General features: G+C 33.6%; 5 protein-coding genes across 9 annotated transcripts; 3 read left to right on the forward strand and 2 right to left on the reverse strand.

Annotated features, from left to right (window-relative positions):
- The first annotated feature begins 52 nt into the window (after positions 1–52).
- On the forward strand, positions 53–2745 carry L(2)dtl (WD40 domain-containing protein denticleless). The gene is made up of 9 exons (XM_078181350.1): positions 53–82; positions 142–185; positions 351–595; positions 714–894; positions 969–1197; positions 1265–1470; positions 1536–1738; positions 1816–2026; positions 2087–2745. The coding sequence occupies exons 1-9, from the start codon at positions 75–77 to the stop codon at positions 2743–2745; spliced, it is 1986 nt and encodes a 661-aa protein (XP_078037476.1). The 5' UTR covers positions 53–74.
- A 264-nt stretch (positions 2746–3009) lies between these two features.
- On the reverse strand, positions 3010–5161 carry Mulk (acylglycerol kinase-like protein Mulk). Its single transcript, XM_078181356.1, has 8 exons — positions 5032–5161; positions 4716–4942; positions 4520–4639; positions 4060–4450; positions 3864–3979; positions 3478–3794; positions 3296–3414; positions 3010–3233 (listed from the first exon to the last, which is right to left on the reverse strand). Exons 2-8 carry the CDS (start codon positions 4823–4825, stop codon positions 3120–3122), a joined length of 1287 nt encoding a protein of 428 aa, XP_078037482.1. The 5' UTR covers positions 4826–4942; positions 5032–5161; the 3' UTR covers positions 3010–3119.
- LOC144470342 (DDB1- and CUL4-associated factor 8) lies at positions 5128–8675 on the forward strand. Of its 5 annotated transcripts, none has more exons than XM_078181354.1 (10): positions 5128–5155; positions 6271–6595; positions 6670–6993; positions 7105–7247; positions 7326–7469; positions 7549–7769; positions 7840–8005; positions 8082–8247; positions 8324–8454; positions 8527–8675. In XM_078181354.1, exons 2-10 carry the CDS (start codon positions 6274–6276, stop codon positions 8668–8670), a joined length of 1761 nt encoding a protein of 586 aa, XP_078037480.1. In that variant the 5' UTR covers positions 5128–5155; positions 6271–6273; the 3' UTR covers positions 8671–8675. The 5 variants fall into 5 exon arrangements, with proteins under 5 accessions (XP_078037480.1, XP_078037479.1, XP_078037481.1 ...); XM_078181353.1 differs by lacking the exon at positions 5128–5155 and adding an exon at positions 5523–5614; XM_078181355.1 differs by lacking the exon at positions 5128–5155 and adding an exon at positions 5695–5791.
- An 873-nt stretch (positions 8676–9548) lies between these two features.
- On the reverse strand, positions 9549–10589 carry LOC144470345 (BOS complex subunit TMEM147). The gene is made up of 4 exons (XM_078181358.1): positions 10393–10589; positions 10155–10293; positions 9872–10093; positions 9549–9800 (listed from the first exon to the last, which is right to left on the reverse strand). The coding sequence occupies exons 1-4, from the start codon at positions 10467–10469 to the stop codon at positions 9549–9551; spliced, it is 690 nt and encodes a 229-aa protein (XP_078037484.1). The 5' UTR covers positions 10470–10589.
- Positions 10590–10950: 361 nt separating this feature from the next.
- On the forward strand, positions 10951–12415 carry LOC144470344 (uncharacterized). The gene is made up of 6 exons (XM_078181357.1): positions 10951–11091; positions 11169–11474; positions 11541–11775; positions 11859–11981; positions 12048–12185; positions 12261–12415. Exons 1-6 carry the CDS (start codon positions 10951–10953, stop codon positions 12413–12415), a joined length of 1098 nt encoding a protein of 365 aa, XP_078037483.1.
- Positions 12416–12638: the final 223 nt, after the last annotated feature.

A 12638-nucleotide genomic window follows, 5' to 3' on the forward strand; every position in this document is an offset into this window, starting at 1 on the left:
CCCCTCTTTGCCAGATAATTGAATCGAATACGCAACTGCGCAGGTGCTGACATTCTGACAGATTTTTCCCGCGTATGATCTCGTGCGTATGAACAATTGTCGGAAGTGTTATAACAAAACATTAGTTTAATGAATTTTCAGAATGAGTTTAGTGCGCTCCATTGTGGAACGTGAAAGAGGATCAGGTAAATCCATTTTAATAGATTATAAACTGCAAGAAAATTAACCGAAATCTAAATATCCTTTCATAGGTTATACGTGATCCATATAGCGTCATTTGTTCATCAAATTGTCAATTAAAATACTTGCACGTTCTGCCTGAAATTTTAATATATTATATTACGTTTCAGAATTCATACGTGATTATGATATCGCTCTGTATCGCTTAAAATGCTATCAGAATGACGTTTATCGTGGTATTACACCGAACACGAATGCGCTCGATTTTAATCCAGAACCACCAGTTTTCGCGTGTCGTTTTTGTACTACGGAAGGGTACGAACAAATAATTGCATTAGCGAACGAGGATGGAAAAGTCGCAATCCAAGATACTAACGTTAAAGGGGTGTCCAATCAACCATTGGAGGGAACCCAGGTAATAATTTTATGTTTACCATAAAATCGAGTACGTTAAATTAATATCTTCACATAGAGTATGTAATATAAACTCATTATTAATTTTATACAATCAAAAGCAATCAAATTATTTCCAGGCACATTGTAATGCAATATTTGATGTTGCCTGGATGCCAGGTGAATTAAAGTTAGTGACAGCATCTGGAGATCATAGTGCCAGATTGTGGGATGTGTCTGGCCCTGAAATAAGGCAGGTCGACTATTTCCATGCTCATACAAGAAGCGTTAAAACTGCTGTGTTTCGTTATCAAGATCAAGGTATTGAATTATTATATAGGCACATGTCAGAGACATATTTCTATAAAGTATTCATTAACACCAATTTATTGCAGCTGTATTTGCAACAGGAGCCAGGGATGGCTTTATTATGTTGTGGGACATTAGAGCCAACCATCACGAGCATCGTAAACCTGACAATTGCATTGCTAATGCACACAATATGGGTACCATGAGTAACATGAGGCAGCGAAGAGCAATTAATCACACATCTAGAGCTCAAAGTATTACCAGTTTAGCATTTCAAGATGATGTCACTTTACTGTCTTGTGCAGCTGGCGACGGGTAAATTTATTGATATTACCATTATAAACAGGACATAGAATACTAACAACTGTTACTTTTATTACAGACTAATAAAGGTGTGGGATTTGCGTAAAAATTATACCGTTCACAAAAAGGAACCTATAGCTAAGCATACAATGAACTATAATGGGCACAGTACAAGAAATGGATTCTCGTCATTATTAATATGTCCAGCCAGAATCACATTGTATGCAAGCTGTATGGATAATATTATATATGCATATAATATATCATCATATAATCCCAATCCGAGTAAGATTCACAACAGTAATGAAGTAATATTAAAGAAACAACTGTTAACGTGTTTTACGCATTAGTTGCAGAATATTACGGGCATCAGAATTGTACGTACTATGTTAAGACTTGTTTGAGTGCTGATGGACGTTACATAGCCAGTGGTTCAAGCGATGAACTTGCATACATATGGCGCACAAATAAACCAGGTGCACCAGTCGTCCAACTATCTGGACATACAGAAGAAGTTACCTGCATTGCATGGTGCAATGTTGGAGAAACTAAAGTACACATAAAAATTTGACTATTAGTTTTCACGCATTGATTAGCATTCATCACGTTTACATTTATTTTTGTTTTCAGATAGTAACATGTTCTGACGATTCCTGCCATAGAATCTGGAGAATTGGCCGTGAACATAAAATAGATAATGAGGAAGTACAAATACGTGGTCATGCTGAAATCGTTCATACTAAAAATCCCTTAGAGAAGTTAAAATTAGAAACTACACCAACCATTACTCGACGTTGGGTTGCATCCCAGGAACATACTCCAGGATCCGACACCACGCCTGGTATGTTTTTATTAGATTAATTATTTGAACAAATTTTAAATGCTAATTTCTCGTTGCTAGGTGCTACTCCTGGAACCGGTGATATTTTCAACCAGGCAGAAGCTAATCAAACTCGTTATGGTCTTAGTAATTCTGTAAAAAGAACTTACTCCCAGATGATGATGGGATCGTGGTCCGAAGGAAAATTCAAATCAATTTTGTCACCAATACATGAAAATAATGAATTCATTGCGAAACGAGCGCATTTGGAAAATCGTGGCGCGCGAAGATTATTTAGCCCATACCACGACAATAACCGATTATACAAGGATTACGAATCTGACGAACCAAGCACAAGTTCATTCACTCCAGAGAGTAAGAATGAAATCCTCTTTTCGCCTACGTTGAATCTTCCTAATTTTGTAATTGATGGCACGGCGCCGCATTTACTTCAAATGTCTCCGGAGAAGTACAAAGAAAACGTTGATTGGTTGACCAGAATACGTAGAGAGAAGTTCGAGCATAGGTCAGGAAAATCAGTGTCAGAAAAATTAACTGGTGTTACCACAACACCTGCCAGAAGAAATAGTAGATCACGTTCTACGGAACCGCAAAAGCAAACAAAATTATCTAAAGGTTCGGCTCCTTCTTTATTAAACTTCTTTAAGATTACGGGTAAGGATAGTGAAACGAATGCGTGTTGCGATGACGTAAACAGTGTGCCTTCTACAAAATTTTAAAAGCAAATTGTCTTTCTCACATGTACTGTATTGCAAGTGTTTTATATTTATAGAATTAGAAATTTATTTTATATGCCATAGAATTACGTCCATAACGCGGACCAATGAATGTGATGAGAATTCCAGTAAGTTTTCAGAATCAATGCATTTATAATAAAACAGTAATGGATTTTATAATGTAGAATATAATATGTTTAGGATAATCGTGTGAGTATTAAACATATGTAAAAATAGATTATACGTACATACTCAAGAATGTCATGTACAGATGACAATATCATAAAGTACCTTTTATATGAAATAATAAATTATTTTTTATAAAAATATATTAGTGCTTAATAATAATTTTATTTAAATTATATATCATCGTACTATTAAGTATTCGATTCGGGAGAAAACACTTTAACGGATCGTGAAAGTAAATTAATTTTAACCGATTTTAATTCGTATTCTTCATCATCGATATACAATGTTTTCTCTGTATGTACCTGCAAACAGATTTAATATAAAAATGGTTATATATGAGTACATTTAAGTAATTAAAATTTACCTCTTTAGGTATTATTTCAATGTCTTTTGCTTCTAGTATCTGTTTATACAATAATTTGTTATCATTTTCTTGCTTCCATCCTTCAAGCACAAAAGAAAAATACCCAGTATCTTTTGGACCTATGTTACAAATATATCAGTTTAATTGTCATTATTATGAAAATATTGTATTTGTTCAATTACCTATTTTCAATTTCAAACATGACTGTGATGACAAAGGTTCCGATTTCTCTATGTTGGAACTTTCTACATGTAGTTCGTTCGTTGATATAGGTAATTCATAAGAAATACCACATTGTTCATTTACTATTTTGCTGTAATCAATCGTTGGTATGCTTGGTTTTTTTGGAACGAACGCATGCCACCACCTCTTATTTACGCTGATAATGTCAGAGTGGTGACAATTGGAACAGCCATTACATGGATTGGTATATTTTATTGTTGCGTCACAGTTCCAATTTAACGTTTCTTTATATCCATTCAGTACATAAGTCGCGTATCTGTAATAAAAGTAATGTAAATGAGAAACTTGAACAAAATTATCAATGGCTGAAAATACCTCTACTTACTTTCGTAAGGGTCCCCAGTACCAATATTTTTTAGCAATAGTGTGAGCGTCTTTCCATGCACCCCATTCAATTGTACCCATAGCATAAATTGGTTTCACTGGTTCTTCAACATTTTCCTTAAACCATAAATATGTACCATGCATTTCAATATATCATACATACAATTTACTAAAGGGTCTACAAATATTACACATACTTCGACAGGTAAAACTTCAATCATATCCATCATTTTGGAGTTCTCGTTTATAATTGTCATTGTAGCTTCTATCAACTGTTTTACATCAGATAAATGATCATGTTTATGATACATAGAATTTGCAACTCTATTTACTTGTCCTAAAGGTAAAATACCAATAGGACATTGCTTAACTGAATTGATATCTGAATTACATTTCCTAACTAATCCTGTCAAAACATCAGATAAAGTGCCATCTCCCCCTGCTACTATGATAGCATCGGTTGGTGTATCCAAGTTCATTATAATCTTCCTAGCTTCATTCTCTGACTTGGTTTGTATCACTGTTACAGCTATTCCTGCTAAATGCAATAATGGTTCACAGTAGTTTGTAAATAACTTTTTAGCTTTCCTGTAAATCAAAACAGTTGTTAGTAATCAAATGATTAATGAACATTTTATCAATATACAAAGCACAAACCCTTTTTTGGCGTTTGGATTTAAAATAACTGTTACATGTCGATGTTTTACATGTGTTGGACATGGAGCATCACCATACTGTGATGCAATTTCACAGTATTGCCTCATTAATTGTTCTGTCCTGAAACAAATAGAATAATTCTAATTATTTCAACGGAATGAAAAATTTATTTTGTAACAGAAAACTAATATCTTACTCGAATGCATCTTTGCTGTATGAAACACCATAAGACAAAGCTGCAACTCCAACGACAGATTTTTTCCAATTGTTTCTTATGGTTTGAAAGAACTTTATTATTTTTGCCATTTTTTCAAGCTTCTCTTTCCAGATCAGACTATCTTTTTAATTCAATACAAAGCTTTTCTATCTAAATCATCGTGTTTGGGTTAGATTAAATCCATATCTTCTTCTGTAAAATTGTTCCTGTAAAAAATACGATTTTTAATTGTACAATTTACTTTACGAATCATCAAAATAATGCTGCATTTAAAGGAAGTACCATATTAACATACTTTGTCAGGTCGGAATCGCCGTGGTTAAAATACATCGACAGACCACGTGCTTTTGACGAGTAGTGTGCGTGTACGTTACGTACGTACGCATACGCGCAGTGTGCCATTAAATGCCGCGGGGAAGGTAATACAGTTTTATTGAACAGGGTTCACAATTTAAAGAGCAAACTATATAAACAGTAAATAGCAAACTATTTAAATATAAGAAAGCATGTCAAGAATGAAACAATATTTAAATATGTAATGTACCAATCAGAATTATTCCGTATTCGAGATGAGCCAAGCATAGCTTTTTCATCTATTACGTATATATTTCTAAATTGCGGAAATGGGATCATTATCAACCGTTTCGGATCAATTCGTCGATCATTGAACTTTGTTTTATCGTTAACGAACAAATAGTTAATAGGAACGATATTCATAAATATCAGCCATTTGGTCAGATAAATATTACATACATATTTATAAACGAATACATACACGCATAGATAGTAGATTTATGTAATATGTGAGCGTGTAAATATTTTATTCGTATTTTTGGATCTAAAATTCGATATAGGAAAATAACAGCTCGGTTGAGTAGGTCTGTATTATACACTATGTTTTGATATTGTATTCGGGGATAGTCTTGTATTGTACATATAACTACATCGTAAAATATGACAAAATTCGTAAGATTTATAGTGGCGTCGCGGTTTCGTAAATGTTATATTATCGTTGCTCTGCTATGTTCTGTAGAAGACAGAAGATGAGAAATTAGGTGGGCTGCTTCTTTGACAAAGATCTTTATTCGACCGACTCTTTTTCTTCGAAAAAGAGTCTTCTCCCCTCGACGAACCATCTCTTCTTCCAAACAGAGACTTCTTATCTCCGAGACATGAACAGTGCGCCGCCTGACCGGCGACCATCTCAGAGATCGCTTACAGTTCGTGCTACGTAATAATACAAATTAGGTGTAATTTTAGATAGTTCCAACGAGCTGCGTAAATCGGATTTATACTATGAATACATGTACTTTATCGAACTTTCACGTTTACATTTTTATTATTTGATTTATTTCGTACAATTATATACGTGTACAATGCTGCTTACATATTTTACAATTATTCATTTTGTTTCGCATCTGAACGATTTCTTTCGAACTTCGAAATGTTAAATCATATGGATTTGTTTTTGTAACCTCAATTAATATTAAAAGTAAAACAATTAATTTTAAAAGACTTTTGTCTGTGTTCACAGATAATGATACTATACAGAATTGAAAGGATAATAACGAATGAAATGAGTGCTGGTTGGAAGGATAATGAAATTGGTATAAACGAGACAGACGTGACATATAAAACAGTGGACATGTCAAATGAAACTCAATTTGAAAGCAAAACGGTGGAACAAAATGATACAGGCAGAAGAAGTGTCTCCGAAGGAAACGAGAATAAAGAATCGACTATTGTTGATTCAGCGATGGTAACGGAACCATCTATTTCAAGAGACATTTTGCCTTCCCTCACTGATAATGGATCAAGCTCTGGAGAACAGAATGAAACTGAAGGATCCATTAGCAAAGGTATTATCAAAGTTTCGTATTTATCAAATATATCATATTGTATTCGATACAATTTTATCCTGTTTGACAAATAGATGACAGCAATGAAGTTGCAATGGAAAATCTTGGAAATGATTCAGATGATGATTCTAGTAGACAGAGGTTAATTCATGTTTTGTCTATTTCATCGGAGTCTGAAGATGATAGCATGGACAGTACTGTAGAATCGTTCTCTATTGGTCAACTAATAGACAATAATAGCGAAGTTTCAATGGAATATCTTGAAGACAGTTCAGATGAAGACTCTAGTGGAATACTGGCTGAAGTATATAGTCCTTGCCTTAAATTCGGGCAAGACTATATAAGGTTCTTGGAAGCTTATTCCAATATGGACCATCCGATCCATTTTAATCATGAAGGTATACCTTTTTTATTAAACATAAATGAGTATATTTTGTTATCTGCGTGTATACTGTGTTAAATGAGTATAGTTACTTCTAAAAATAAAACTTTGGCTTATTTTAAAACAGCTAAGCCAAAGCATAAATGGTTCGTGATACCAGAGCTTACTTCCCGCGAACGCGGTTTCAATCCATTATTTCATCGGAACTGTTACGGTTCCTTACATGTTGCGCAACGATTGAAACTCATGCATAGACTCGATGAACATCAGGTGCTTCTATTTAATGAAACGAGAAATATGAATTCTATTACGAAAGATTAAGTTTACTAACATAGAGTATTCTTACAGGGCTGCGTTAATGGCTTAAATTTTAATCAGAAAGGTAATCTACTGGCCAGTTGCTCTGATGACTTAACTGTGATGATATGGGACTGGGCAGTAGGAAAGAAACGTGACGTTTTCGATACGGGTCATACAAGGAATGTTTTTCAGGTATCTACAAACGTATATTAATTAAATTATATGTGTGTTCTAATTGTATAGTACTATGTTACCCATTTTGATTACTTAGGCCAAATGGCTACCGTTCGACGTAGAATTCTTAATGACATGTGCTTGCGACGGTCAAGTACGACTATTAGATATGAATCACGGTGCATCCCGTAACGTTGCAACTCATAGTGCACCAGCTCATAAACTAGCTATTCATCCCGATACGCCGCATGTCGTTTTATCCGTCGGCGAAGATGCTAAAGTGTTATCCATTGATATCAGAGATAGTAAAGCAACAGAGTACGTTACTATTTAAACCCTTTTAAATAATTTATCTTCCTTCGCAACGTTCAAGAGATTATTTGTGCAGATTGACAGTGGTGAGAGATGGTATTTACAATGTAAGATTGTATAGCGTTCAGTCACATCCTATGAACAGCAACGAATTCTGTGTCGGCGGAGCTGCATCTGAAGTTAGAATTTACGATCGACGAAAAGCGTCCACACCGCTGCACAAACTTTGTCCTGCACATCTAGTGTAGTATTTGAATTTTTATATTATGTTAGAACTTTATTACTGTACACGTTTGACTAATTCGTTATTTACTTCAGATTGAAAATTACGAAAACATGCTTGTGACTTGTGCTGTATACAATTATAATGGAACTGAAATTCTGGCAAGTTATAGCAATGAAATGATATACTTGTTTGATGCAGTCTCACCGAAACTTGGAGATTTTGTGCATAGTTATGATGGTCATACTAATATTATTACTGGTATGTTATATAATATAATTGATTAGTTACTCCTGAGTACACTTGATATGTAAAAACACTTCTATGTATTTTATAGTAAAAGGCGTCTCTTTCTTTGGACCGAAAAGTGAATTCATTATATCTGGATCGGATTGTAGAGATATATTTGTTTGGGAAAAGGAAACTGAAGTGATCATCAATTCGATGCGTGGAAACAAACGAGGAGTTGTACGTACCTCTATCAATTTAGTACAGTTATAATAAATTGTAGATATATATTTAAGAATATTTTTCTAACAGACAAATTGTTTGGAATCTCATCCGCATATTCCCGTTCTTGCTACAAGTGGGATAAGGCATGATGTGAAGATATGGGCACCATTCAATGATCATACTACCATTTTCGAACACTTAGATACTGAATTTATGGAGAAAAGAGCATAGAATACGAAGATCACACTTTTACAAGTTATAGTAGAAGGGGTATTAATTATTTATTTGCATTCATTTACACCAGAACATATTGTATCAAAATAGTGATATTCATGGGCATGATGGCTATGATAACGTTAGCGATAGTCAACTACATAGAACAAAAAGACTGCAACGTTCTCTATATAGGGAGGTATTGAATGAAACGTTTTGCTTTTCGTAATATTAACATTTGCACGATATTTTGATGAATGATTAAATATTAAAATTATGGTAAAATGCATACATAACATAAATTAAAACAGTTCCATAACTTTCTTAATTTATTCTTTTTCTCCAGTTCGGTAACTTATACACGTTGTACACATAACTTCTTCTTCTTCTTATTATTATTATTAATAATAAATAATATTCTTGTAGTTTTAAGAACTAGCGTGCGTTAAAAATGTATAAAGACTGTTATTAAGAACCTGTACAATATTACATGATGATAAGGAACAGTAGATAAATTTACTAAATTTTTACTCGATATACACGTTTGCTTTTGCCCATTAATTCAAGTGAAAAATTTGGTTTGTACTTTGAATGAGTTGTTCAGTAATTAATAATGTTGTAATCCTAGTGTGTACTTTTAATTATTGTGAATAAAAATGCATTAAGTGGTTTCATAAAAGTGTTTAAAATTGTCACTAATTCTTTCATACATTAAAATATTTATTTGCCCTGAATAACCAGCTTAAGATACAGTAATACATTGCTTCCAGATGATTTTTATGTATAAGTAAAAGTAATTACATAAAGTAACGTTAGTCCGCAATGTGGAAATGTAATGATATTGCCTATTAAATGTATGACATGAAATAAAATATTTTTAAAGAACATAACGAGTTTTAAAATATACCAATTGCATGAGCAAGAGCGGCATATATATGCAATGTTGTGGTACCTATGATAAAAGTAGTAACAGCTTTAACAATAAGTGTTAACCACGGGCCAGTTAGGAAAAGTGTAGTTAGGAAGTCCAAGATAAGAGATCTATATATTGTGAGCACAAGCATACCAATTACTACAGGAACCAAACCACGTTTTAGATCGTGCCTTGACCACAACCATACAAGTGTTGCTGTTGTAATATGCTGCACCTACACAGTAAGAATGAAATATATAAAGCAAAATGTTTTTGAACATAGAATTTAACAACTTTGGTACTTACTAGATTAATATTAGATTCAAGACTCTCTTGAATGTATTTCCAATCAAATTCTGCTCCCCTAGCGCCGACCCACAACAAGAGGAATCTGGTTAGGAGTACTTCTGCTCCAGCCCATCCGATTCCAGCTGTTAAAACTTTTGCGTGTCCTTTACCGGGAATACTGTTTAGTACTAGAAGAATTCCTACTAAATCAGCTAAGTCTATGGAAGATTTTAAGAACTCCTGGAAAGTAATGTCATTGAGATTTATATTGAATCAAATAAATAAGAATAAAAATACGTACGCCTACTAGATCAAAGCCTCCTTCCGCCACAGTATCAGCTGTAGGAAAAAATGTGGCGAATGCCAGCATTTTGACTAGTTGAGTGAAAATGTAAATGCCTCCTGCTTGAATGCATTTCCAAAAAGCTCCGTATTCAGACCTGAAAATTTATAGGCATAAAAAAATCATCGTAATGCATTTTTGTTAAAAGGCATAGCTGAAATTGTAATTAGGTTAGAAAGTTCTTAATCCTACTTACAAGCCGGAATATTTGTAAGTGAGGTAATATGGAACATAAACTAAGGCTAAACAGTTTCCAAAATGATATAGTGTCATTATTTCGTTATTATTATGTTAGCTTAATTGGCATATCATAAATTATGTCAATGATATCCACGGGAGAAAAAATGACATGAGGAGCCCCTCTCGTGCGAGTTTCTCCTTCCAAGCACCCATTTCTCTGACCAGGCAAAAATATAAATTACACATGGTTCGGGCAAGGATCAGTAGCGCCTCCTCTGGTGAAATTAAAAAGCTTCGATCGGGGTTCGTACAGCGCCAATTAATAAACGACGAAACGTTGAAGCTGTTAAGCAAATTTACCGACAGTCGGTAATTTTGCCTAACAGCTTCAGCGTTTTACCATTTATTAATTGGCGCTGTACGGAGCTTCGCTTCGTCTCCACAAGATGCGTCGCAATCGCCCGTTCAAAGGTATAAAGAGCGCGCCATTCAACTTCAACTAATGTTTGATCAATAATGTTTATCACAAAGCCACCGGTGTTTTTCCTTAACCAGTTCATAAAATTTCAGAATTATGGTGAGATTAACTACCGAGTACATCGACAAAAAATGTATGCAAGTACTATTAAGAAAATCTCTCAGTAAAAAAGTAAAAAAACAAGAATTGTATAATACCACTCACCTGCGTATGAACAATATGTTTATAAGCGATATTGTAAGAAATCTGAGACAGAAGAGTAACAATCCTAAATTAATTCTCTCTCTAATTAACATATGATTCTCCTGTTGTAGGGCAATTTTAACCATTATAAGAATCTGAAAGTAATATATTTGCAAAATAATAATATATCAACCATAGAAAATCTGCACTTTGCCTCTAATTTGACTCATCTTTATCTGCAACATAATACCATCAGGAAAATTGAAAATTTAGACTCTTTTGACAAGCTTCAAGTTCTTTACTTAGGATATAACAGTATAGTTGTAGTGGAAGGGCTTGAAGCTTTAAGGAATTTAACTGTATTAGACATAGAAAATCAACGACTGAGCCTTGGAGAATCATTGTGCTTTGATCCACGAAGTGTTCATACTCTATCTGTAAGTGATCGAGTATAATCATGTTATGCGAAATTACATGTGAAAATCTTGTTACATTTCTTTCAGATTTGCTTAAAAGTACTCAACATTTCTGGTAACAAAATGACATCTCTAAAAGATATCAAGAGTTTACATAAATTAGAGAGCTTAGACGCCAGAAATAATCTATTGGAAGATATCGACGATCTCACCGAGACTATAAGTACCTTAATCTCGTTGAAAGACTTATCTCTGCAAGGCAATCCTGTAACTCTGTGTTACAGATACAAAGAAAACCTGATTGCAAATAATGATACAATAAGTGTGTTTATTGCTAAGCTGTTTTATTTTAGATCTACGATTTATATTTATAAATACTATATATATATATATATATATTCACAGTAAACTTTAATGGGAAAACGGTTACGGATGTATGCAGATGTTTTATGAAAAGATTCAAGATAGAGAAACACCTTTACCGCAAAAAGAAGTCTTCTAGAATTACATTGGATGAAGATATTACAAGTAATCTTTTAACTAGACTCTTTACACATTATAAGTATAGTTTTGTCATCGCAATTTGTTTTATAGGTTCACTGAATCTGCCGCTATCACTGAAAAAATCAATATCAAGGTCAATGTTCCAGCATCCAGGTCCAAGATTATCTGTTACAATTTCGTCAGCAATTCACGAAATGCAACCACAAATGTTTCCATCGTGGAAAACAGGTATAGCGTGAGAAATCAATTAACAAATATATATATATATTCAATATGTTAACTCTACTGTTTTAACTAATTCAGCACCAGGTACAAAAACTATACGACATGGCCACATGACACCAAGACCATTCTGGAGCAACGTAATTAAAACCAAACAGCCTCACGTTGCACGATCGGTGACAAAGAGCAAAACTATTAAATTACCACCAATCACACTGTCTCCCACCATCAAATAAAAGAACATTTTTTTTGTGTAACATTCAATACATTTGTCATTATTAACTTTCATAACGTTACAACAACAAATTATACATATATGCATGCAAAGAAACAGATTCTTTCGATTATATGTGTCCTTATTTATTAATATCCTTGTTTAGAAAATTATTTATAATCCATTGTATTATTTTCATTCGGTTTTAGTCACTTTATATGTATATGCTACTAAATAATTACCAT

Source organism: Augochlora pura, chromosome 5 (genome assembly GCF_028453695.1).
Source record: "Augochlora pura isolate Apur16 chromosome 5, APUR_v2.2.1, whole genome shotgun sequence".
Lineage (NCBI taxonomy): Eukaryota > Metazoa > Arthropoda > Insecta > Hymenoptera > Halictidae > Augochlora > Augochlora pura.

Bases quoted from the DNA above. Each gene is read 5' to 3' on its own strand.
- Mulk (XM_078181356.1), bottom strand. From the start codon at position 4,825: ATGGCAAAAATAATAAAGTTCTTTCAAACCATAAGAAACAATTGGAAA. The intron at 3,980-4,059 runs GTATGTGTAATA...TTATGGTTTAAG, and splicing joins TTGAAGTTTTACCTGTCGAA to GAAAATGTTGAAGAACCAGT. The intron at 3,795-3,863 runs GTAAGTAGAGGT...CTTTTATTACAG, and splicing joins TACTGGGGACCCTTACGAAA to ATACGCGACTTATGTACTGA.
- LOC144470342 (XM_078181351.1), top strand. From the start codon at position 5,909: ATGAACAGTGCGCCGCCTGACCGGCGACCATCTCAGAGATCGCTTACA. The intron at 7,248-7,325 runs GTGCTTCTATTT...GTATTCTTACAG, and splicing joins ATAGACTCGATGAACATCAG to GGCTGCGTTAATGGCTTAAA. The intron at 8,248-8,323 runs GTATGTTATATA...TGTATTTTATAG, and splicing joins TCATACTAATATTATTACTG to TAAAAGGCGTCTCTTTCTTT.
- LOC144470345 (XM_078181358.1), bottom strand. From the start codon at position 10,469: ATGACACTATATCATTTTGGAAACTGTTTAGCCTTAGTTTATGTTCCA. The intron at 10,094-10,154 runs GTACGTATTTTT...ATTACTTTCCAG, and splicing joins GAGGCTTTGATCTAGTAGGC to GAGTTCTTAAAATCTTCCAT. The intron at 9,801-9,871 runs GTAAGTACCAAA...CTTACTGTGTAG, and splicing joins TTGAATCTAATATTAATCTA to GTGCAGCATATTACAACAGC.
- LOC144470344 (XM_078181357.1), top strand. From the start codon at position 10,951: ATGGTGAGATTAACTACCGAGTACATCGACAAAAAATGTATGCAAGTA. The intron at 11,092-11,168 runs GTAAGAAATCTG...CTCCTGTTGTAG, and splicing joins ATATGTTTATAAGCGATATT to GGCAATTTTAACCATTATAA. The intron at 11,475-11,540 runs GTAAGTGATCGA...CATTTCTTTCAG, and splicing joins GAAGTGTTCATACTCTATCT to ATTTGCTTAAAAGTACTCAA.